Below are 25,514 nucleotides of genomic sequence, written 5' to 3' on the forward strand. Positions count from 1 at the left end.
AAGGAGAGCCATCAAACCCGTATCCCACCACAGGAGCTCAGCTTCAGTCATCCAATTGCAGGATGGCAGGCTACTCTTTGCTGGCTGTCAAAAAAGTCAATGTTCCAAGTGTGCTTTTACATGTTTATATGGATGTGCGCTCTGTTTAGAGGAGGCACAGAGCAAGCGTGTGCTGTGAATTAATCAGAACACAGCTCGTGGAGGAGGATGGCACTGGCAGCTTTCAATGGGCAGTTCTGAAAATTACCACCATGGAAACATCTGGGAGACAGAAACACTCATTTAAAGAGGTGGTAGAGTGTAGATGGGCTTCCCATCCAGACAGTGGTGGATAGGCAACCTAGCTTTTCTAATGGGATGTCTGGCCCCCAAAACATGTCTTACACAAGCAGTTGAGAGCCCCACTGGCCATAGATGTCCACTGCCCTGCATTCCCTCAAGAATTATGACTGTGGCAGAGGAAGGCATGTAAGGGACATAAGGGAAGTAAGGAAACAGTGAGCTCTGGGGGAGGCGGGGGTGTTCAAGAGCTGGTCGTGGCCATTGGGGAGGGAGGGCCCTGCCTGGCCTGCAGTTTGCATCTCTGATGTTTCCAGCAAAAACTACTGTGCCTGTGGGCAGATTTGGTGTGGGATATCTGGGTAGGAAACAGAAACAAAAGTCTACACTGTCCCACAGTCCCAGACACCCCATATGAAGGCATCAGAACTTTCCCTCCTCTCTGTATGTCTAGCTAGAGCTCAGTTCTGGCTATCACCAGCACAGACTGAACTACCCATGTGGATGGAACTCTGGGCCCCCAGTTTCTTAATTAAGTCCCCACATACCATCTCCTGTTCCCTAGAGGTAATGATCCTGGAACCTTGCAGTGGGTGTGCGTGTGCACACACATCCTTCCAGACTTTGTTCTACCTACAACCACCACTCAGCATCTGTGGGGGATTTACTGCAGGGTCCCCGTGGATACCAGCATTGTCTCATGCTGCAGTCCTGTGTATAAAACATCACAAATTTGCATATAACCTATGTACACTCTCCTGCTTCCTTCAAACCATCTCTAAATGACTTATAAAGCCTAATGCAATGTAAATGTTATGGAAATTGTTATGCTACATTGTTTAGGGAAGAATAAGAAAAAAGATATATTCGATAGAGATTTTTTTTCCTGAATATTTTTTATGCTACTGGTTGAATTCTGGGATGGGAACCTGCAGGTAGGCAAGGCTGTTGCTATGTAGGTGGCCATATAAACATCATCAGACCTCAAGGATTGTACTAGGAAGCTGGATGGAGGTCCACACCTGCACCACAGAGGCTTGGGGCTGGGGGCTTGCAGGTAGGTACCCCTCCGCATCCCCTCAGCAAAGCTCTAGAAAAAGGATGCCTTTATAGATCTGGGGAAAATCTTTTCCTGCTGGAAGACTTGGCTCTGCCCCATGTCCAGTTACCAGGTCTTCAGCTGAGGCTCTTCCTTCTTTACCCCAGAATCTAGTACGTTCAGAAATCCCATCCTTCCAAATGACTCACCTACAACCATTTGTGAGTGTGCACTTGTGTGTAAGTACACTTTCCTGCTTCCCTTCTTTGTTTAATGAGAGATGTGGTGGTACTTGTATTGATGCTTTCTCAAGTGACACTCTGAAGTCCCATGGCTGCTACATGGTCCCATTCCCAGCACTCATTTTCCCTTATGGTCTTTCTCTCTAGTTCTTAAGAACCAGACACGGTGAGATGAGAATTCACATTTAACACATTGTAAGTATCATTGCAGCCTAGATAACTGAATTAGCTTGCGGAGGCCACTCTCCTCCCTAGCCTGGCTGGCTAACTGCCCCGCCCCTTCTAATGAATACACTTACTACTCAGCAAAGGAGAGTGGTCATGTGGCTTCCCTGAGGCAGAGCTGAGGGGTGCAGGGCTCTAAAGTCACTGTCCCCAGGGATGACTACCAACTTCAGCATGGCCAGCCTATCCAGCAAAGCATTTGGGTACAGAATTGGCTGAGTCCAAACATCAGGGCAGGTCTGGGAAAGCAAACTGTGCCTTGGGTGGCCACTTAGCCACAGTGGACTTCATTTGTGCCAGCCTCAAGGTATCCATACACCAGACCCACTGCACAGAGGATGTGAGCCTGTCTCCTCCCTATCTGCACCCAAAGAATGTTCTAGAGGAGGAAGCAACTAGAGACTCTGGGACACTTGGAGGGGGTGTGGGGTCTGCTTCCTGTATTGCTGCATCCACTTTGTTCTCTACCAGACTTTGAAGACTCTGGAGAGCAAGCTGCTGTACCCAGAGTGGCCTCAGTCCACCGGTCTCAGGACAGGCTCTGCACAGCCTCCTCCAGGAAGTCTCGAGCCCTTCCAACTTCGTCTCTCCTCTTGATGCCAGTTGTTGAGGGCTTTGCTCTGGGCTCTCAGACTTGCTACTTGGCTTCCTGCCCCTCTGCTAATCATCTGTGTACCCTGTGTCCACCAGGATGTGGGCCTCTGTCCTGAGGCCTACATTTGCTCCTTCCTTCAAGCTCCTGCGCATAAGCCGCCACAGCTCTGGCTCTACTGGGGAGGGGACTCAACGCTCTTTCACATGTCCCTCAGGGAGGATGACCAAAGCAACACATCTTTGTCATGAGGACACTCACTTTTCTCAAGAGAGAGGGAGGCAGTGGGGTAGCAGATAGAAGAGGAAGGAAGGAAGGGAAAAGGAGGCAAGCTTGGGAAATAAATGGTAGGACTGCAGCTGAGGTGGCCACAGCTCAGGTGATCACAGAGGGACAAAAGGACTGGGGCAGGAGAGGATGGGAGAGCCAGACACTGGAAGAGAGGTCAAGATGCTGTGGTTGGTGGGCAGGCAGGCCTGGCTCAGGGCAGGCTGAGCCGGGGCACAGAACACTCAGAAAGAGGGGTGGGAAAGAAAGCAACCAGGCAGGCAGGCAGGCTCAGTAACAGCTCCAGGAACTAAAGAGTAATGCCATAGCATGGGACTGCCCTGAACTCAGAGAAGGACCTTTCATGGGTACCTTTCCATCTTCCTGGTGTCTCCCTGATGGAGTGGCCCTTGGCTTCCCCTCCCCTATCCTCTCTTTATATGGACAGTGGATCTAGCCCCATGAGCAGCCAGCTGGGCAAGTGGTCATCTCTAAGCTTTCCTGAGAAAATAGTCAGCTGACATTATAGTCCTGCTCCTATCCACTCACTATCCACAGACTCAGACTGATTTGCCCTACCACTGAGCTGCCCTGCCACACTGCTGTCCTGCCACTGAGCTGCCCTGCCACATTGCTGTCCTGCCACACTGCTGCCCTGCCACTGAGCTGTCCTGCCACATTGCTGCCCTGCCACACTGCTGTCCTGCCACTGAGCTGTCCTGCCACACTGCTGTCCTGCCACATTGCTGCCTTGCCACACTGCTGTCCTGCCACTGAGCTGTCCTGCCACACTGCTGCCCTGCCACTGAGCTGCCCTGCCACACTGCTGCCCTGCCACACTGCTGTCCTGCCATACTGCTGCCCTGCCACTGAGCTGCCCTGCCACACTGCTGCCCTGCCACACTGCTGCCCTGCCACACTGCTGTCCTGCCACTGAGCTGCCCTGCCACACTGCTGTCCTGCCACACTGCTGTCCTGCCACACTGCTGTCCTGCCACGCAGCTGCCCTGCCACACTGCTGCCCTGCCACACAGCTGTCCTGCCACGCAGCTGTCCTGTCACACTGCTGTCCTGCCACGCAGCTGTCCTGTCACACAGCTGTCCTGCCTAGCCCACTCTGATCCTGGCTAAGAGCATGGGACCTCAGCTGCCATCCTGAGTTTGTACCTGCCCTACTCGGAAAGCTTGGCCTAGACCTAGCCTCTGAGGGTCACCACCGCAGCCTTATGCTGATGGTCAGCCCCGCCCACCAAGTATTTTGCTTAATGCCACCAGGCCACCTGCCTCAGTTGACTCAATGTTTGCTGTGATCAGAATCCACACCGAATGTTAAAAAACAAAAACAAAAACATTTTGGGACAGTTTGGGCTGTTTAAATACAGAATGGTGATTAGAGCAAAACAATAATTACTGTCAGGACCCATGATTGGGGTTATAAGAAAGAAACACAAACTTGAGTGTCCAGAGGCACTGAAGTGTTCATGAATGAAAGGGGCCATAGCTAGGGCTCACATTCAAAGGCTCTGGGATAGAACGGGAGTGGCAGGGTGGGGATGCTCTTGGGTTGACACCCAACAGTCTCCACACTGGCACTATTTGAATCCCTTCCAGAAAAACAGCTGCCAACGAATCTGTTATCATGGGAGGAACCAGGTATACCCAAGCATAGGCACCCATGCCTAAGCCATGCTGTTCCTAGCTAGGCTGGGCCTAGAGGCTCTTACCTGGGTCCCCTACCCTCAGCATCCCTCAGACAGCAGCCAGGGTGGCCTTTTGGATCCTTTGGTCAGACTGTCTCCTGTTCAGAACAGTCCAGTGATTCTAAGGCTAGTATCTGCTCGGAGTTTAAGCCCAGGACTCATCTGAGCATTCTACATGCATTCAGTGAACAACATTTATGACATTAAGCCCATGGATCTGAAGATGGCACCATCAGACTAAGGCTTTGTAGACTGCCCCCTGGTGGGCAGGTTCTAACAGGGCTCTTACTCTGACTTCTCTCTTCTGTTCTCTTTTTTTTTTTCTGTTTTATATGGATTTATTGAATCTTTTTTTTTGTTTTTTTTTTTTGTTTTTGTTTTTTTTTGTTTTTTTTTTATTAATTTATTTTGCAATACAATTCAGTTCTACATATCAGCCACGGATTCCCTTGTTCTCCCCCCTCCCGTCCCCCTCACCTTCCCCCCAACCCCCCCCCCCCATTCCCATCTCCTCCAGGGCAAAGCCTTCCCCACAGACTGAGGTCAACCTGGTAGACTCAGTCCAGGTAGGTCTAGTCCCCTCCTCCCAGGCCGAGCCAAACAATCCTGCATAGGCCCCAGGTTTCAAACAGCCAACTCATGCAATGAGCACAAGATCTGGTCCCACTGCCTGGGTGCCTCCCAAACAGATCAAGCCAATCAACGGTCTCATCCATTCAGAGGGCCTGATCCAGTGGGGACCCCTCAGCCATTGGTTCATAGTTCATGTGTTTCCATTCATTTGGCTATTTGTCCCTGTGCTTTATCCAACCTTGGTCTCAACAATTCTCGCTCATATAAACCCTCCTCATTCTCGCTAATTGGACTCCCAGAGATCCACCCGGGGCCTAGTCATGGATCTCTGCATCCAGATCCCTCAGTAGTTGGATGAGGTTTCTAGCACAACAATTAGGGTGTTTGGCCATCCCATCACCAGAGTAGGTCAGTTCAGGCTGTCTCTCGACCTCTGCCAGCAGTCTGTTGTGTGGGTATCTTTGTGGATTTCTAACAATTATCCACCATGATCAAGTAGGATTCATTCCAGGGATGCAAGGGTGGTTCAACATACGAAAGTCCGTCAATGTAATACACCATATAAACAAACTCAAAGAAAAAAACCATATGATCATCTCACTGGATGCAGAAAAGGCATTTGACAAAATCCAACACCCCTTCATGATAAAGGTATTGGAGCGATCAGGAATACAGGGAACATACCTAAACATAATAAAGGCAATTTACAGCAAGCCAACAGCCAACATCAAATTAAATGGAGAGAAACTCAAAGCAATTCCACTAAAATCAGGAACGAGGCAAGGCTGTCCACTCTCCCCATACTTATTCTTCTGTTCTCTTAATAAGGCCCAACCATTCCGGGTCACACCACCTGGCTCTGCCTCCTCTTAGGGCTTCCTCTTGAACTTCTGCGTCCATCAGGCTCATCCATGTGACTTCTGTCCTAAGAGCTGCTAAGTATGTTCCTGCCCTTAGGGACTTTGTTCTTGCTATGTCCCTACCAGGAACATTCTTCCCATGACTCCTCCTCCTCTCCCTCACTCCCTGTGGTAGTTTGAATGGGAATGGCCCTCATAGGCTCATATGTTTGAATACTTGGTTCTCAGTTGATGGAACTGTTTGGAAAGGATTAGGAGTTATGTCTTTGTTGGAGGAGGTGTGTCACTGGGGCAGGCTTTGAGGTTTCAAAAGACTGGAGCCATTTCCAGTATGTCTTTCTGCCTCCTGGCTGTGGCTCAAGATGTAAGCTCTCAAACACACCTGCCACCATGCCTTTGCTCTGCCATCTTGGACTCTGTCTGAAACCATAAGCCCTATGAAACACTTCCTTTTATAAGTTGCCTTGGCCATGGTGTTTTGTCACAGCAATCAATCAGTAGCCAGGAAATTTCCCTAGTTCATTGTCTTCAAAACACTGGGCGCTGCCTGAAATCCCGTACTCCCTTGTATCCTTGCTTGACCTTCCTTTACCCTCCAGAAGGTGCAGGGCTATGCACACGGGGCTATGTCTATTTGCTCCCTGCAGTGTGAGCACCGGGGCAGTGCAGCCTAATGCACACACACCAGCCTTGCATAGGGCTATGCACAATGCAATTTAAACTAACTTTGAAATGCAGTTCCTCATGTCACTCCCTGTGATGTCTGGGCTGGAGATGACTCTTGCACTTGGTATAATGGTGAGGGTGGTGACAGTGTACCTGCTCACAAGGAAAGCACAGACAACTCAAGATGGTTATAAAAGAAAACAGACGGCACACAGGGAGCCAGTGGAGAGCTGGATGGTGCATTTGCCTGTTTTCTGTCAGGATACCAAAATACCCGAGGCTGTAACTTTATCAAGAAAAGAGGTTTATTAACTCACAGTCCTGGAGGTTCAAGGGCAAGGTACTGGCATCAGCTCAGCTTTGGTGGAGGCCTCAACACTGACAGCATCACAGCAGGAGTGTGTAGGAGATCACATCAAGGACAGAAAGCCAAAGAGCTCAGAGAGCTTGTTCTCTTTATAGCAGCCCTCTCCTGAGAGCCAGCACAGGCCCTGTGAGAACTAACACGGCCCCTCCAAGAGCAGTGCGTGACTTTTCTCATCACTACAACAATACCTGACAGAAACCACCTACGGAAGGAGAAGTTTATTTTGCTTACAGGTTCAGAGGGCTCAGTTCATTACAGTGAGGAAAGTATGGCAGAGTTCACCACAGCATGCGAAGCAGGGTCTGGGCTATGGCTGGGCTAATCTTCAAGGTTCTGCCCCTAAGTGACCTACTTCTATCAGCCAAGTCTCTCTTCCTAAGGGGTCCCCAAAACCCTAAAACCTATCCCTCGCACTGGGAAACAGGCATTCAAAACACGAGCCTATAGGTGAGTTTCCAGAGTCAAACCATCCCAGGAAGTGTCCGAATGGCTTCCCATCAGATGGAGCCTGTCTGTTTCCAAACCAGCAGACAGGCAATCATCTACTATAGAGACTGATGGTTCCCTCCCTGCCACAACTGTCACTTTATAAAGGAAACCCATGGGACCCTCATGCTCCCCAACCAGCCCAGTCCCTTGTACTTTCCATGTGTATGAAACATAAAAAGATGTAGCAGACATGTTATCCTAGTCTCCTCCTGCCCTAAGCAGACAGCCAATCAATTCCCGATGAACCAGAGGGAAGGTTCTCAGGGCAGCACTCCAGGCACCCACTTCCAATCAGCTGACCAAAGAGACCCCCATCCATCTGCTGTGTGGGGTCTTACTATTCCAGACTCAGCTTCTTCAACATCAAGCCAGGGAATACTGCTCCCAGCCACAAGATGGTTCAGTAACTCATTCTCACACATGCGTGCCTCTCACAGGCCTCACCCCTGGAGTATTGGACCGATGACATCTGTCACAGCATACATGGCTGTGCCATCCTCTGTATGCTGGGAAGTGTGGCCTCCTGTTCTTACTGCCCTTACCAAGTCCCTCTTCTCAGGGCGGCTAACACTCACAATGCAACCTAGTTAGAGAAAGGAGCCTGGAAATGTTAACCCGAGGAGGTAACAGGCGGCACATTCCAATCAAAATGAACCCTTCTCTAGGACTCTCCTCCATTCCAAGTGAGCCTCGCTCCCCACTTAACTTTCCTTCCTCAACTCCCATACACAAAACATTGCACTAACAAGCCATGTCTGCGGGCCAAGTTATATTCCCTATAAACTCTCATTTTATCTCCTCCAAAACACACAGCAATAGAGTTCTCTGGAGAATATTAAATCGACCAAGCCACAGCTGCATTTGTTTGTGTTTTCTGCCCCCGGTAAGTTCTGGCAACAGATGGTTGTGCATCGTGTAAGTGCTGTTCTACAGTGCCACTCCACACTCCACCCTGGGTGTCAGAACCCACACTTCCGCGCCCACAGTAAGCCTCCGACGCTCCCCTGACTCAGAGGGCCCTGAGCCCTTTCTGTATTCTGCATGTCCCAGGAAGGCTGAGTACAGGTAAAATAAGTGCCTGTCTTGGCCGAGGCACACAGTTTCTTAGCATTTGTGGTCCAGTGTATAAAATGTGCTCCCAAATTCATGCTTAGTGACCATGCTGAGCCATGGGCATGGGCTTGGCCAGGCTGCAGCATCTCACTTTCCCATTCTAGAACAAGGTGTGAGGAGCACTTGCAGGGAAGCTCCAGCTCCTGAGATCCTGAAGTGATCTCTGAGCACTTAAAAGATGGCCAGGGAGGAAGGGAACTCACAGGTCACAGGTCACAGGTCATTAGGACTTTCCTCACATATTCCAGATAACTGTTTTTCTCAAATTTAACTCGAGGAATTTATTAACAAAGAAAGAAAGGACTTCAAAAGGCAGAAAGCAAAGGGAGCTTTCTGTTGGTCTGAGCAGTAGGGCCCATGAATAGAGCCAGAAGGACTGTGCCCACCTCGTGGCTCTCAGGCCTATGGTGCCTAGCAGGTGCTGGTTGTGGGAAAAACTAGAGGAGAGAAGAACAAGGGTAGGGTGGGAAGGAAGGAGGAGGGCAGAGGAGAGGGAGAGGTGTTAAAAGGGCTCCTCTGGAGGACTGCCAGCTTTGTTTCAACCCTCTCATCCTCAGGCCCTCTCACCTGGGTGTAAGAAAGGGCAGCATAGCTGCACATGAACTACAGGAATGTGAACTCACCCACTGGTTCTTTTATTCACCCATCTATCACCTGCTCATCTCCTTGGCACAGATGAGTGGTGGAGACCTCTGGCCCTACTGTCTTGGAGTCCACAACCTTCAGAGGAGGATAGGGGAAGGCTCATGAGGCCCAGAAGTGGCTCAAGGGCAGAGGCCGATCCCTGGAGAAAGCATTGCCTGAGGAATCTGCAGGGCAAGTGTCTGGAGCTGAGTGAGATGGGGAGGTGGGCAGGCACCAGGGTGTGGCCACAGCAGCCAGCACTCGGGAGGCTGGCATGAGCAAGAGGAGGCATTGCTGGGGGAGGCAAAGACTGGCACAAAAGCATTAAAAAGCTCAGATGTAACACCAGAGGTTTAACCTTGAGCCTCTGGGTCAAAGGGTTTGAAGCAGCAGAAGAGTATGACAGAGGCTAGAGGCTGCTGGAGACAGACTGGAGGGTTAAGGCAGGAGGATTAAAAGTTCAAAGACAGATTTGGCTACAGGGTAAATTCTAGGCCATCCTGGACTATATAATAAGGCCCTGTCTCAATAAGTAACCAAGCAAAGGAAGGAACAAATAAAACCATCCCCATGCCAGTTCCCAAGCTCACGGGAATGGTTCAAAGTGCCCACAGAGCCCAGGTCTCCTCCATGGAGGCCATTCACAGAAGCTGTGCCTCTGGCTAAAGGTTTACAGATGGCCACAGAGCCCACAGTTCCCTAATGTCTTTTAGCAAGATGGAGGTTGGATAGACAGCTCCCCACTCACCATCTCTCCCGTGCTAGTCCCTCAGGTCTTGCATGAGGCCTGGCCACTCCTGACCTCATGTCTCCTGAAGAGGGCAAGAAGGCAGAATGGCAGTGCCCTGCCCTTCCTCACTCACACAGTGCCATCCTCTGTATGCTGTGAGGTGTGGCCTCCTGTTCTTACTTCCCTTACCCCCTGTGGGCCCCCTGGCATTGCTTGTTTCACCTTGCTCAGGGCTCCAGCACACTGCATGATTTGTCTACATCTTGTCTGTCAGCATCTCAGCAAGGTGGCCTCCAGGGCAGTTTGTGTCTTTTGCATCAGTCTCCTCAGGACATATCAAGAGATTGACAGCGCCTGGTGTGCCCATATGGGTGAAGAACTAAAGCAGATCAACACATGAAGAACACACTGGAGAGGGAAGGCTGGGGACAAGAGGACAGTGCAGGGCACAGAGCAAGGACTCTGGAATGGGCCCACAGCCACAGTGAAAGCTAGCCATGTAGAGCTAGCTCCATACCCCCAAGAGTCAGGTCTGACACAGAATCCCTGTCCCACCTACCAAACTACTAAATAAGAATCTACTTTCTAGCCGGGCGGTGGTGGTGCATGCCTTTAATTCCAGCACTTGGGAGGCAGAGGCGGGTGGATCTCCATGAGTTCAAGGCCAGCCTGGGCTACAGAGTGAGTTTCCGGAAAGGCTCCAAAGCTACACAGAGAAACCCTGTCTCAACACCCCCTCCCCCCAAAAAAAGAATCTACTTTCTGCCATGCATGGTGGCACATGCCTTTAGTCCAGCACTCAGGAGGCAGAGGCAGGGGAATCTCTATGGGTTTGATGCCAGCCTGGTCTATAGAGTTCTAGGATAGCCCTGTCTAGAAAGGCCCTGTCTCAAAAACAAAAAAACAAAAAAAGAAAGGAAAGAAGGAAGGAAGGAAGGAAGGAAGGAAGGAAGGAAGGAAGGAAGGAAGGAAGGAAGGAAAAGTCTGCTTCCCAGCAAACTCTCCAAGCTTGGTCCTTGTAGAGTAACACCTAGCTGCAGTGGCTAAATGAATGGGCCTGGAGTCCACAGGCTCTTCTTCCGAGACTCACATGATAGAGTATTACCACCGCCATTTCCTAAACCTTAGGAGCTGTAAGTTCCGTTCCTGGTGGCTCTCACGGAGGCTCTCGTTGGACTCATTCCGAACTCAGGAATCAGGCCACTGGCACACTGCTAAGTGTGGGCACCACCAAGTGAGCTGTGAGGAGGCAGGGCCTGCCACTTACCCCATCTGCTGTCCAGTAATTCCGAACCTTGATCTTGGCCAGACCGAAGTCCCGAAGCTGTCGCATGTTGTGGATAATAAAATAGAGCTGAAGTGGGGGGTGGAAGGGGCAGGTCCACACTGGGGGGTCCTTCTTGCTCTGAAAGGCCAAAAGATGGGAACTGTAAGGGATATTTCTGCCTGTCTCCAGGGCAAAAGGCCAGTGACTCTGGCTAATTAAAGCCAGCAGACATGCAAGGGCTGGGCGGGGCCTCCGCATCTCCACAGTGAGTGCTGCCCTCTGCTCTCATCCCTCTCCAGTTGCGCTTCATAGCGCCAATAGCCCTGTCCCTGCAAAAAGCTGCCGGCCAGATGGAACTCAAAACGCAGTGGGCTTTATTTTAATCAGCTTAATGGGCTTTGAGGAGGGCACTGGGGGTGGGGAGGGATGCCAGGAGGCCTAGAGAGAGCCTTTGCTGGCACTGTTTGATTAACCTGGCAAGCAGAGCCTCTGATTTTCTTTCGTCAAACCCTGTGGAATTTTTCAAATTTGAGAAGAGAGGAGAAAAAGAAATTTCGGAGCCATGTGCTGCAACAGGGCCATAGCATGGAGCTGCTGCTCCTTTCAGGGTTTCTAAGTGCAGGGGGTTCTGCTTGCATTTCCGTCACGAGGCAGGAGGCAGCCAGGGTGTTGCCAAGACTGCCCTTGAAGACACAGGGCACTAGAGCCAGGTGCTTGCCAAAATCTACATCCTTACCAGCACCACTTCCTGAGGGAGAGCTTTGGTGGCCAATGGGTAAAGCCCAATCAGGGGACTTTCTGCTGCAGTCACACCCTATGATATTTCTACACTCTCTGGGAACCAAAGCTGCAGCTGGGCCAGCAAGGTGGCTCAGTGGGTAAAGACACCTGCTGCCAAGGCTAACAACCCGAGTCTGATTCCTGGGACCACAAGTTGGAAGGAGAGAACCAACTCTTAAGAATTATTCCTCTGAAACCACACACAAAGAATGCAATTAAAACCGAAGGAAAAAAATTCAGCCAGCACTGTTCCCAAATACACAGCACTGGCAGCTGGCTGGGCACTGCCTGGACCATGCTTGCTGCCCTTATCACCCTGGGAAGTCCAACAATACGTCACGTGGTTCCTCATTCCCATCCTCCTGTGACCCTGCCTCTCCTCCAGGCAGCTTTGACTGCCTGTAGTACCAGAGGTGAGTGTAGACTGTCTCTGTGTCCTGTCACAGCATTTCAGCAGTGCTCTGTAAGAGGAACCCCTAGTCTCCCTCTTTCCTGAATCCCAGCATTAGGTACAGCTCTTTGGCCCAGCGCTGACCTAGTGGCTAAGTGACATGGGTCTCCTATCATATATTCTAGGGTTGCAGCTTTACAGAAGAGACTACCTTGCATATAATTAAAAAAATCATCTGTGTGCTTCAGATGTCAGAAAGGAAAAGTAAGCACCAATTCGTTGCCAGAAAAATGGAGCAGCTTACCCCTCAGAGCCTGGTTTCTGAATTCTCCAACCACGTTGAATGCTTGGCACTTAAGGCCCCACAAGTCAGGCTTGGAGCCCAGTATTTGCCTAAAGCCAGGCTGCCACTCTCAGTACCTCAGTCCCCACTAATCACTACACACCCCTCACATCACATGTCCCACCCTCACTTCCTCTTAGGTCCTGCCTGGCCCCACAGCCATCTTGGCTTTGGAATATATCCTGGCATCTAAGAGCATCTCAAGGACTCTTGTCACCAAGAATGTGTCTATTGCTGGAAGCAGGGGATGAAGGCTAGTAACTCTGGGGTTCAGAAGCCTGGCTCCAGCTACAAGAACAGCTGGGGCTTGTCTTCTGACAATAGTGGGTGCTTTCAGCAGGGAAGAGGCAGTCTTTGCTAGGAAATGTGGGTTCAAGGGATGCTGACTTACTCTGGAAGCACCTTGGTTGTGCTAGAACTCTGTGTCGAGTCAAGAGCGCTCACCTCCAAATCCAGCGGGTAAGCTCACCCCTCCCTCTGTGGTGGCCTGACACCGGCAGAGAGGGGACAGGAATTGATTTCCCTTCTCATTTCTGTCAGCAGGAGGAATGGCAGGAGAACCAAGGGGGCGCTGTGTCATTTGAAACCCGAGTGCATTGACCTGAGGATAACTCACGGGCTCATTAGTGGCCAGCCCCTCTGCTGTTTCCCATTCAGACAGAATCTGTGTGAGGACCTGGTGGGAAGCCAGAGACTGACCAGCACATCCTGGATACACCCCAGTGCCAGGCCAGCAGGCAGAGCATCTATAGCACCTCCCCCACATCACAGGCAGAAAGGAAGGGGCAGGACAAGGATCATGGCAGCCTCCTGCTGCTGCTACAGTGCAGTGTGAGGCCCTCTGGAACCCTAGGGCGAGCAGACTGCTGGGCCTCCTTGTGGATGGAAGGTGAAGGTACAACTTGGCCTCTGGTCTGTCTGCCTTAGGATGCCCATAGCCCATATGGTGGAGTGGGGGGGTCTTCTGTCTCAGTGATTATCATAAGCATTTATTATCATAAGCATTTATGGGACCAGACGGAGCATGGATAAGTTCTACTCTGACTCATAGTCTTCTAGTAGCAGACCCTGAGGCAAAAAGCCCTGGGCAAGTGTGTAGACCGTGTTAGAAACCTAGGCAGAGAGGGGAGGCAGACTGCTCGTGAAGGGTATGTGAGTAAGCTAGCCATTCCTGCCAGCACTCGGAGTAAAAGACCATCAGGGAGACAGGGAGTCAGTGTGGACATATCTCAAAAAGATTCTAACCACGGGACATAATGATCCCCATACCAGCATGGGCTGAAGGCTGCTTCTAGGGGCTTTAATATCCCTCTTCAGCTTGGGCTAGACACATGAAGGCCCAGAAAACCTATGTGGGGACTAACTACAAAAACCAAAGGTGATTTCTGTCCCAGCATTGATTAAACACAGATCCACGCACAGGCAGAGAAATGCCAGCTGCCTCAGAACTAACATTGTGTTAAGAAACTAGTAGTTTCCAAAGGAATAAGCTACTAATAACAAAATAGCCAACATTTTGGAAGGATGTCAAGGGCACTCTGCTTGGGAATCAGCCAACCTCCAAATGTCTTCAGATTGCATTGTGTTTACGCGCCATTTGGACAGCTTTTCTGTTTTCGTTTTTTGGTGTTGGGGATCAAATTCAGGGCCACACACGCTAGACAAGCTATCTGCCACTGAGTTGGACCACTACTTCCGTTACAGCATTCTTGGAATGACAGTCTAAAGATGAGAATAGACAAGTGCTATTCTCCAGGTGCTAGGATGAGCCTGGAGGATGGAGTTGTGCTGTATCTTCATGTGCTGGCAATCCCATAAAGCCACGCATGACAAAATGGTATAGAAACGCGCGCGCGCGCACACACACACACACACACACACCACTATATGAGGACTGTCTATGAGTACAGTGGTCACTTCTGTTATCTTTGGGAGAAACTGAGCAATAACACATGGCAACTCTGTGTGTCCTTCTTGCTTTGAGATATAACTCATATACTACAAAGTTCACCATTTTCAAGTGTGCAATCCATATTTTCCCAGCATATTTACAGGCTACAACAAGCATCGCCATCTTTGCCCAGCACATTTCACTTCTCACTGAAGGAGCCCTACACCCATTGGTCACCCATTCCCATGCCTGGCCTGTTCCTATGTCTGTATATCTGCTTAGGCTGTGTTTCCCATAAACGGAATCATTCACTATGTGGCCTTCTCATACTTGGCTTTCAAGGTCCATGCATGCATGTTGTAGCCTGTACCAACACTTCATTCCTTTTCATGGCTGGGTATTAGTATATTGTATGTCTAACATCACCTTTTCATTATTTGTCTATCAGTCTGTGTTTTGGATTGTTTCCATCTTCTGTTGAGTTTCCATTTTTTTGGTTGTTGTTGTTTTTGTTTGTTTGTTGTTATTGCTGCTGTTTTTGTTTTTCTGATGAGCACATCTCTTGGTTATACACCCAGGAGTGGAACTTTCCGAAGAATCGCCATGCTGTTTCCCACGGTGGCTGGTCTATTGGCTTTCAGCAGTACTTGTCATTTGTTCTGGTCATCCCAGGGGGTATGACTGGGTCCCACTGTGGCCTTCATTTGAGGTTTCAAAAAGTACACGTTGAGTACTGGTGTGTACTTTTCTGTGCCAATGTTTTGCTTTGTTTCAGCAATATGGCCTTAGAAATCCACCAGGACCACTCCCTTCTCTTCTACGTTTTATAAGATTGAAGGGACTGTCAAAGGCTCATTCTTTAAATATCTGCCAGGATTCACCAGTGGCACCATCTCATCCCAGGCTTCCCTTGTGGAGTTTTTGATAATCAGTTCAATTTCTTTCTTTTCTTGGGATTGGTCTGTTTAGATTTTTCATTTTGTCTTGAGTCAGTTTTGATAATTTGCTCTCCTTGGCATTTATACAGTTCAAGTAGGTTATCTTATTTGTTGGCATACAGTCTTATAATCCTTATTTCTGTAAGGTCAGTAGTTATATTCCATTCATGTGGTGATATTTTGAACAAATAAAATTTGCCTGAAGATCAGAGAAGCAAAGCAAGTCACAGCCACCACCTCTTACCTCACCAACTCCTCAGCCCGCAAGAGCGTGAGTTCCTGTCTCCTCTGGCCTTACACTCCTTTCTCTGCCCAGCCATATCACTTCCTGTCTCACCCTTCCTAGTGCTGGGATTAAAGGTGTGGTCCCAAGTGCTGGAATTAAAAATGTGTGCCACCACTGCCTGGCTCTGTTCCTTTTTTAGACTGGATTAATTTCATGTAGCCCAGTGTGGCCTTGAACTCACAAAAATCCAGACAGATCTCTGCCTCTGCCTCCTGAGTGCTAAGATTAAAGGTGTGTACCACCACTGCCTGGCCTCTATGTTTAATCTAGTGGCTTGTTTTGTCCCCTGATCTTCAGGCAAGCTTTATTTCCTAGATTACAAACAATATATCACCACATTTCCCCTTTTTTTGTCAAAATACTACCACACCTTCATTCCCTTTACATTCATTGAAATCTTTGCTTCCTCCTTTATTAGTCTAGCTAAAGGTTCTTGATTTTATCTTTTCAAAGAACCAACTTTGGTTCCATTGACTTTTTTCTCTATTGATGGTCTTTTTTTTTTTTTTTCTGTATCATTTTTTACAGCTTTCTGTGGGTCTATAATAGTCTCCAAATAAAAAGTTTAAAACTATGTAGCATGTGATTTTATGTATCAGGGATATGATGTGACCAAGGACAGACAAGCGCTTATCAGTTAAATGGGTGAGGCTGATAAGCCCAGGCACAGGAGCATTTATTCTAGTAAGACATGCTCTGAGGAAGATAACAAAGACAACAGTGATCGGGCAGGAGGGGACAGGGCTCTCCACACTGTGGGCAGGGAAGCCTTGATGAGAAAGGGATACTTGTGTGAAATTGAAATGCAGGTGATCTGGATCAGCATGCCCAGAGATGTGGGGATGACGGAGGGAGACTACTAGAGAAAGGAGTCGGGGGCAGACAGGGTACTGTGGGTCCTATCCACCCAGTTGCCCAGGTGACAAGAGGCAACTGTTATTTGTTGTTGTTTTTTTCCTGTAAAGGCACTTCCAGGAAGGATTAGGTAAAGGGAACGCCCCTCCTGAAGTGGAGACCAGATATAATGAAATCTGAGGAGAAGGCCACCCTGCCTGCTTCCCCCATTAGCTGACTACTGCTCTTGTTGATGAGTGTCTATTCTGAAGGTGCCTCCATCCTTCCCTGAAGACAGCTCCTGCAGCCTTCCCACATGACTGAAGGGAGACCTGTGGCTCTCTAGGAATCCTTCAGGCTCTCGATACCCAACTGGGACTACTGGGGCATCCAGTTGCATAGACCAAGCAGCTACTGGGGTCTTTGCCTCTCTAATGCCATTAGCCTCTGCTGGGCTCCCTCCACCTGGACCCATTGTGTAAGTTAATCTAATAAATAAACAAATCCCTTTGTAATATACATTCCATGAGTTCTGTTCCCCTAGAGAGCCCTGACTCACAGAGAATGGAGAGCAGGAAGAGAAGATATGAAATGAAGCCCACTTTCGCAGGCTTTGGGACCTGAGAAGGACTGGGGAGATGAAAAAGGCCCGCTGTCAGATCCACTGGGAAGCAGAGACACAAGATTCGTGGGCAAGTGTGAAAGCAACTAGCTGAGAGAGTAGCCCTCAGGACAAAAAGTATGCACTACCTAGTTCTTAACAGTTTTTATGGAATACAATAGAAAATAAATTTACTGGAAATAACTATTGACTTGGGAAATCCCTAATTTCAAAGGCTGTAAGCACTGGGTGTGGGTAGCCTAGCAGGTAGAGACTGTTGCTAAGCAAAGGAGTCCTTGAGGGAACAAGATACAAGGTGAGAGAAGTTGGTAGGAAAGATCAAGAATCCACAGGCTGGGTATATAAATGTGGAGACATCACAACACCATGGGCCAGGGATGGAAAGGGTAGACACAGAAGGGACAGGGATGAAAAGAGTGGACATAGAAGGGACAAGATGGAGGGTGGGCACAGAACGAAGGGGCCAGCGATAGAGAGGATGGACACAGAAGGAAGGATAGCTCTTTCCTTTTCTTGTTTCTGCTTTTCTTGTTTTCTCTGTGTGTGTGTGTGTGTGTGTGTGTGTGTGTGTGTGTGTAGGCCAGAGGTCAACATTAGATGCCTTCCTTACTTGTTGTCCCTTATATTTTGTGACAGGGTCTTGCTGACCCTAGAGCTCACTAATTTGGCCAGACTGGCAAGTCAGTGAGCTCCAAGGACCAACCTATCTGCCTCCCTAGAGCTGGCATTGGACACATGCTGCTGTGCTCAGGCCCCACCCTACCCGCTGCCCTTGCCATAGGTACTGGGAATCTAAATCCAGGTTCCTCATGCTTGTATAGCAAGCATTTACCACCTAAGCCATCTCCTCAGCCCATTTGGGTGTTTAAGACAGGGTCTCACTATGTAGCCCAGGCTGGCCTCCCACTCATAGCTCTCCTGCTTCTGAATGTTGAGATGACAGGTATCCTCACCACTCCTGACCTAGGAAGGGGTTTTTTCCTAGAGTCTACCAACACACCCTCAATTCCCTATAATGAAGCAACTTCTCCTTCAAATCTCCTCTTTTTAAAGGTACTTCTCTGCTCAGATGTCAGTGGTACCCTGCCAGCCACTACTGTGTGGTCAGGTCAGGTCCCTCAAACCCTTGAGGTCTCATTTGCTCATTGATGAAATGAGGACAGTTCGGGCAAGGTTCACATGAAGGTCAAGTGAGACAAAATATCAGGCTGTGGCTGGTAAAGCCAGTGCCATCGGATGTGTTTGGGACAGGGCTTTCTGGTCACCCAGTCCTGGAAGACTATGGAGGAAATGAGGGGGTCTAGCCCGCCCACAGGAGGATCTCGAGATCCAGCAGCCCAGCTGACACAGCTGCACTGTATCCCAACTTCAGTCCCTGCTCCCCAAAAAAAACCAAACCTATGAAGTCACCCACTAGGCAAGCTCAGCAGCCCCAGGAAGTAGAGAGAGGCACAGCCACTATCAGAACTGTCCCTGGGGATCCCAGGGATGCTTTCTATTGCTCATGGGGTGCTCCGATATTTTCATTTTCAGTACTTTAAAGAACAACACTGATTTTGGGGGATGGCCTAGTTAGGTTTCTGTTGCTGTGATACAACAATGACCGAACCTAACTTGGGGAGAAGGGTGTATTTGGCTTACAAGTCCTGATCACAGTCCGTCTTTGTGGAAAGTCAGGGCAGGAACTCAAGCAGAATTCGAGCAGAGACCATGGAAGAATGCTGCTTACCAGTGTGTTTCACGGCCTCCTCAGCCTGCTTTCTTTCTTATACAGCCTAGGACTACTTGCCCAAGGTGATGACAGTAACCATTAATCAAGAAGATGCTGCACAGACTTGCCTACAGGCCAATCTGACGGAGGCCTTTTTCTCAACTGAGGCTCCTCTTCCCAGATAACCCAAGCTTATGTCAAATTGACAACCAACCAACCAGCACAGTGGAGTCCATCATCCAGGTGTGTGACAGGGCTTTAAGAGACATAGAAGAGCACCTGACACCTGCCTCATCCCCTGCTCTGCTCTCGGATCTGCAGGCTCTTCCAAGGCAATCAGAAATGGTGCCAGACACAGCACAGGAAAGCCATGTGGCTGGCTGTTCTGCTCAGTACAGCTAACGTGATGGGAGGAAGCAAGGCATGGTGGCATGTACCTCGAACACCAGAACCAGGAAAGCAGAAGGCAGACTGTTGGTTCAGTTACTCTAGGCTTTGTAGTGAGTTCAAGGACATCCCAGACAACGCAGCAAGAGCCTGACTCAAAACCCATAAAAACCAGCAAAAAGATGGTAACAGGGGAAAATACAATTGCTTATAAAGCTAACCTCTATTAACTATCTAAAAGAAAAAATATTCAAGTCTGTTGGGTGTGGACCCATGGCCTCAAGAAGCAGCACCCTGAGGAGGTGTGGGCACAGTGTGTGGGCCAGGCTGCAGCTCATGAACTTGGTCTCACCACTTTCCTGTGTGTGACCTTGGCCATGTGCATGCCCATCTCCAAGCCTCAGTTTTAGTGTTTTCATCTACAAAATAAATGAAGGCACTGGCCCCTGTGACCCCTGGTGGTCTATGTTTAGTGGTCACAGCAGGCAAGACCTCAGGGAGAGACACACTGGGAGCCTCAGAGGGTGCTATTCCCATGGGCTTCTCTTCACTCGGCTACAGAGAATGACTAGGGTTGATGACAGCATGCTTCCCCAACCTGAGACTGCATCCTCATTGTGGACAGAGAACACACAGCAAACCCAGGCCCCCTTCACTTACCACTAAGTCCCTGCTGACAAGGCAGCCCAGCTCTCCTGGTAACACTGCGTTCCGGATGTCCACATCGTGAGGTGAGACATACAGCTTTATATCGTTCAGGTCAAAGAACTGGACTTCCGTGAGACCCACCCATGATGCATTGCCCCAGTTAGACAGGATTTCCATGGTCACATAGATGGCATCTTCAATCTCATCTGCTCTCGCTCTCCACTTTTCCTAAGAAAAAAACACCACAGGGCAGCAAGCTTGAACTTAGTACTGCCATTGTTCTGTGCCCCCCAGGGCCTTCATACAGCATTCAGCCCCATGGTGCCTCACAGCACCTGTCCATTGTGGCTATTACAAGGCTAGCAAGGGCTCCTATTTGTAACGTATGTAAAACATCAGGAATGGACTGGAAAGATGGCTCAGTGGGTAAAGGTATTTGCTACCAAATTTGACAACCTGCGTTTGACCCTCAGAACCCATGGTGGACAGGGAAAGCTGACTCTCTAAGTTGTTCTCTAACCTACACACAGACACACAGACACAGACACACAGACACACAGACACACACACACACACACACACACACACACACACACACTAACTAACTAATAATGTTAGTAATAAATAAAACATCAAAACTTTAAAGTCATAACTAAAACATAGGGATTGGGTTGGGTGTGGCTCAGTGGTAAAGCACTCCCCTAGCCAGCATAAGGCCCCGAGTTCTAGCTCTAGCACAGGAAAAAAAAAATATATATATATATATACACACACACACACACACACACACACACACACACACACACAGAGCAACTGCACACCCAGCACTTACTAAATATCACACTTGAAGACCTTCAAATGAAAGACAGCTATTGTAAAAGACCGGATTCTGACTGAACACACTTCTCGCCCCACCGCCCAGGAGCATGTACACGTGTACACGGCCCAGGAGCATGCTGTAACATCTGAAGTCGGCAGTGGCCTGGGCTGTGCTGGAGTCCCCCAAACCCATTGTCCCAGGATGCGACCATTTGCAGCCAGAGCCTTTAAGAGGTGATTAAATCAAATGAGGCCGCTGGGGAGGGCACTTTCTCATCTGCCTGGAGGCCTTAAAAAAGGAGGAAGTCTGGAGCCACAGGAACTAACACCAGGACACACAGAGAAAATGACCAGTGAGGAAGCCAGCGCTTGCAAGGCAAGGAGAAATCCGCTAGCTGCACCTTGACCTTGGACCGCCGTCTTTGCAGCTATGAAAAAGACCAGTCTGCTGTTTAAGCTGCCAGCGTATGCACTGAGTGTAGTCTGACGGCATGGACCAAAGTGCCCCTGTCTTGGTCAGTCATTTGACATTCCCAGCCTGGCGGGGTGAGCAGGATGCCACCATCCTAGTCTGGAGGTTAAGCAAGACACCCCCCCCCCCCCACTGACATCCCTCCCCCGACACCCACGTGTGATCAGGGTGAAACAGGCTCGGTTCCCTGGCTCTCCTTCACTGATTTCAAGCCTCCCTCCTTCCTGGGGAGGCTGTCTGGTCTGGGAGCGTGTGTGAATGCCATCAATAAACAGCAACCCTGTGCCATGGCTTCCTAGAGGCCCTCAGGGCCCAACTGCAGCGCTGGTCACCATGGATCAGCCACTCACGAAATGGTGCATTTCCCTGTGTGCACGTGCCCTCTGTTAATTAGCATCAGTATCTGCAACGGTTCTGTGAGCAGGAAGCCGTGTAAATGAACAGCAACTGTTCCCCACTTATTTTTTTAATTAATAGCCAGTGAGACATGCGAGCGCTCCCAGCATGGGTTTGGACAAGCTGATTGCCACACGATGAGAATGGGAATGGAGATGGGGTGGGGGTGGTGTGAGGACAGGTCAGCTTGGAGCTCCTGGCAGGAACACAGTACCAGCTTGGATTAGTTGAACTGTAAGAATGCAGAGTTCCCTCATCCTTCTCTAGCATGTAGGCCCTGGCCAGGTCCTTGACTGCCCTGGGCCTGAGTCCCAGGCTTGCAGGACTGGCCTGCCTGATTCTGGGGTTGGCAGGCTCCTGAGCCTGATGCATGCTGGGACCAAGTGACTTTGTTGCTAGGAGGGAGGGAGGGAGCTAGATGGGAGGAAAACTGTCTGCAAAGGACTGGGGACCTCCTGCCCAATGCAATCTGAAACACACAATTCCTGAATGGGGATTCCAAATGCAGAGGCTAGAGTATGAAGTGAGAAGTGTCATCATGTGTCAGTATCCCAGCTGGACATAGGCTGGTCCCCGGCGCTCACTACCCCTCTCACAGACCACTTGGTTTCTTTGAGCTTAGTCACCTACCACTTATTCTTCCTCTGTCATAAGGTTGTGGTACAGTGGACTGGCCCTTTCCTAAGCAATCAGTGTGTGCTGTCCCCTGGGCCACCAGGAAGAAGGGATTTGTTGACCAAACTCAGGCTAGTGCAGACAAGCTTTTCTCACAGGCAGTGCTGGAGGCTTCTGCAGCTGTTAGGGACTCCAAGAAGGAGCAGGGGTGGGGCCAGTGCTGGGATGAAGCTCGGGGTGCAAATGACTCCATGGAGACCAAGTGGAGAGATTTAGCGAGCTGCAGGATGTAGTGGCCACCAGGCCACCCTCAGTGTTTTCAGTGCCAAGTGCCTATAATTTGTTTCTCTTTGTTGTGCAAGTCACACTGCCCTGGATTTTCTGTCTCCTCTACAGCAATTTAATCCATATGGGTTCTTACTAATGTGGCCCAAGTTACAACACATTGTGAATCTTCTCAGCTCAAGAGGCAGCTGTTCCAGGTTGGGGACGGGGGTGGGCCAGGAGCTTTGATGTTTCTCAAAGATGGACTTTGAAACAGGTATTTATGGGTTCCTCCTATCCTGTGCCAGGCACTGAGTGGCACATCTTCACCATCCTGTGGTGCTCATGGAATTCGGATGACCGGCTCCATGTGACAACCTGCTATCTTGCTCCCAGCCACTACAACCACACTGCACTGGGAGATGACTACCAGTGTCTGCAGCTAACTTTATATGACTACATTTCTACATATACTTATTTACTGGATGTGCGTGTGTGTGTGTGTGTGTGTGTGTGTGTGTGTGTGTGTGTGTGTGTGTGTTACACATGGGAGCTCAGGTGGAGGTCAAGACAGCTCAACTTTCAGGAGTCAGGTCTCTCCTCCTATGGTGTGGTTCTGGCATCAGACTTGTTCACCAGGCTTGACAACAAGCACCTTCACCTTGAAAGCTTATCTACAGTCCTAACATTTTATGTTTTGTATTTTCTCTCCTTCTGGTTGTTTGTTATATAGTCCAGGTTGGCCTCTAACTCAAAATCCTCCTGCCTCAGCCTACCAATTACAGACATTGTCACCACACCCACCAAACTTAATTTTCAGTTCTTAATCGTGGGCCACCCTGGATATTTTCCTGCGGGCTTATGGGCTATTTCTGTTTCTTTTCCAGGAACTTCTGGCCTACACCTTTCTTCTTTGGCCTCTATTGCTCCATCATGTGTATGACTTGGTAGAGAGATGTTAAGATGATCGTCATCAGAGTCTTCCCACCAACCAGAACTGACAGCTCCGAGGGGTCTTCTCCTCAGCTTTCAGGGTGACATTGATAGAGACTGTCTCCATGAGTATAGGCTCTCACCTCTGGGTCCAGTACTGGCTTCTCTGTTGGCACAACCACCCGGCTGAGATGGGCAGTGTCACTTTCCATGGTCTGCAGGACTCCCAGAAACTTATGCTGTTGTCTGAAATGGGATTTTGTTTTAGCAAAGAGGCAATAACAAAGAATACACACAAGAGAACAAGCCCATGAAAGGGACCGCAGAGCCTTTAGCGTCCACTTGAGAAGCTTGACTGCACCTTGCACAGAGCTCAAGGGCATATACAGGTCTCCTCTCCTTTTGTAAACAGCTGGACAATTAGTAATGAAATCAGAGCCCAGGCAGAGAAGCCAGCTGACCTCTCCAGCTGACTAAGAACTTGTTCACAGACAGGGCAAGGAGTCAGCCTTACTAAGAGCTGCCAAGCCATGGCCTGTTTTATATAACCCAGCAGCTAAGAGTGGCTTTTATGTGTTTTAAGCATTGTTAAAACCAACAACAAATAACAAAACCTCCAACTGCCAAGCCCGCAGGATTTCCCAGCAGGCCCTTTACAGAAATTGCCAACCCCAGGCTTAGAGACCCACCCTTTGCTAGAGCTGGTGTGCACCCCACATGTGCAGAGCCCCAAAGCAGAGGATTCCAGTGATGAAGAAGGTGGCCTCTGGCTAGTGCTGCCTGCTGCAGAGCTGTCAGATGCAAACCCGCCCTGCGGCTGGAAACCGAGGGAGCTCTGATTTATGGCTGCGGTGAAGTGGAGCCGCTTCCATCTGGGGTCTGCAAATATGCAGGAATGGAGAGCCCTGCCTTGAGCCATCCAGTCTTTCAACACACTACGAACAGAAGCTCCCTGGGGGGATGGACTCAGACTTGGAGGGCACATGGCTTGGCTGGCACCCCCCACTCTATGCAATAGTTTCAATAGCCTTGCCCACTTCCTGGCCTGATGACACCTCAGGTCACGGCACTTAGTGACCAACATTCAGGCTTCACTGCAGTCCCTTCCTGCTCCTCAGTCAGGTACTTTGTACAGTCTGCAACATGCATAGTCCTACATCATGGCCCCGGAGTATGCCTATGTGCCAAGACATGTGTGACACTGCAGGTTACAGCGGTGTGTTTCTTTGGGGATCAGTTTTCCCTGAAGACCAGAAGTGAGTCTACTTTGCTAGTAACACTTGCCAATTCCAGGGCCTATGCTACATGCTAAGGGACAGAATGCTGCACTGAACATACTTTGACAAAGAAAAGGAGTCTCAGGGGCTGATGCTTTGAGGCACCTTTGTGACAAGTCAGTTTGGGGACAGGCTCTCTCCTAAGCTATGTGGGGTGCTCCGGTGAAAACCGGAGGTAAATTAAGCCAGTTTAGGTGCAGAACAAAATGAACAAGCCAGGAGCCACTTGCATGAAAGAAAGCATCTCAGTGCTGTGCTGGGGGGGAGGGGAGGGTGCTCAGTGCTGTGCTCTGGGGCTGGGGGGGGGTGAGGGGAGGGTGCTCAGTGCTGTGCTGGGGGGGAGGGGAGGGTGCTCAGTGCTGTGCTCCGGGGCTGGGGGGGTGAGGGGAGGGTGCTCAGTGCTGTGCTGGGGGGGGTGAGGGGAGGGTGCTCAGTGCTGTGCTGGGGGGTGAGGGGAGGGTGCTCAGTGCTATGCTCCAGGGCTGGGGGGGAGGGGAGGGTGCTCAGTGCTGTGCTCTAGGGTTGGGGGGGGAGGGGAGGGTGCTCAGTGCTGTGCTGGGGGGTGAGGGGAGGGTGCTCAGTGCTGTGCTGGGAGGTGAGGGGAGGGTGCTCAGTGCTGTGCCCCAGGGCTGGGGGGTGAGGGGAGGGTGCTCAGTGCTGTGCTCTGGGGCTGGGGGTGAGGAGAGGGTGCTCAGTGCTGTGCTCTAGGGCTGGGGGTGAGGGGAGGGTGCTCAGTGCTGTGCTCTGGGGCTGGAGGTGAGGGGAGGGTGCTCAGTGCTGTGCTCTAGGGCTGGGGGTGAGGGGAGGGTGCAACTCTAAAGTGCTGTTCAAGACACTCTGGAATAACATGGCGGGACAGCAGGTCTCTGTCGTC

The 25,514-nt window shown here is 50.0% G+C and overlaps 1 protein-coding gene across 9 annotated transcripts in view; it reads right to left on the bottom strand.

Annotated features, from left to right (window-relative positions):
* Positions 1–25,514, bottom strand: part of Katnip (katanin interacting protein) — a 174,088-nt gene that overhangs the window by 37,669 nt on the left and 110,905 nt on the right. For 8 of the 9 annotated variants that reach the window (XM_052763268.1, XM_052763269.1, XM_052763270.1 and 5 more), the window contains 3 exons: positions 23,507–23,609; positions 19,877–20,092; positions 11,034–11,171 (listed from right to left, as the gene is read on the bottom strand). In XM_052763268.1, the coding sequence (XP_052619228.1) occupies positions 11,034–11,171; positions 19,877–20,092; positions 23,507–23,609 (457 nt within the window). The remainder of the gene's footprint in view (positions 1–11,033; positions 11,172–19,876; positions 20,093–23,506; positions 23,610–25,514) is intronic. The other variant, XM_052763267.1, reaches the window with a different exon arrangement.

Source organism: Peromyscus californicus, unplaced genomic scaffold (assembly GCF_007827085.1).
Source record: "Peromyscus californicus insignis strain IS unplaced genomic scaffold, ASM782708v3 Scaffold_4__1_contigs__length_199733344, whole genome shotgun sequence".
NCBI classification, from domain to species: Eukaryota; Metazoa; Chordata; class Mammalia; order Rodentia; family Cricetidae; genus Peromyscus; species Peromyscus californicus.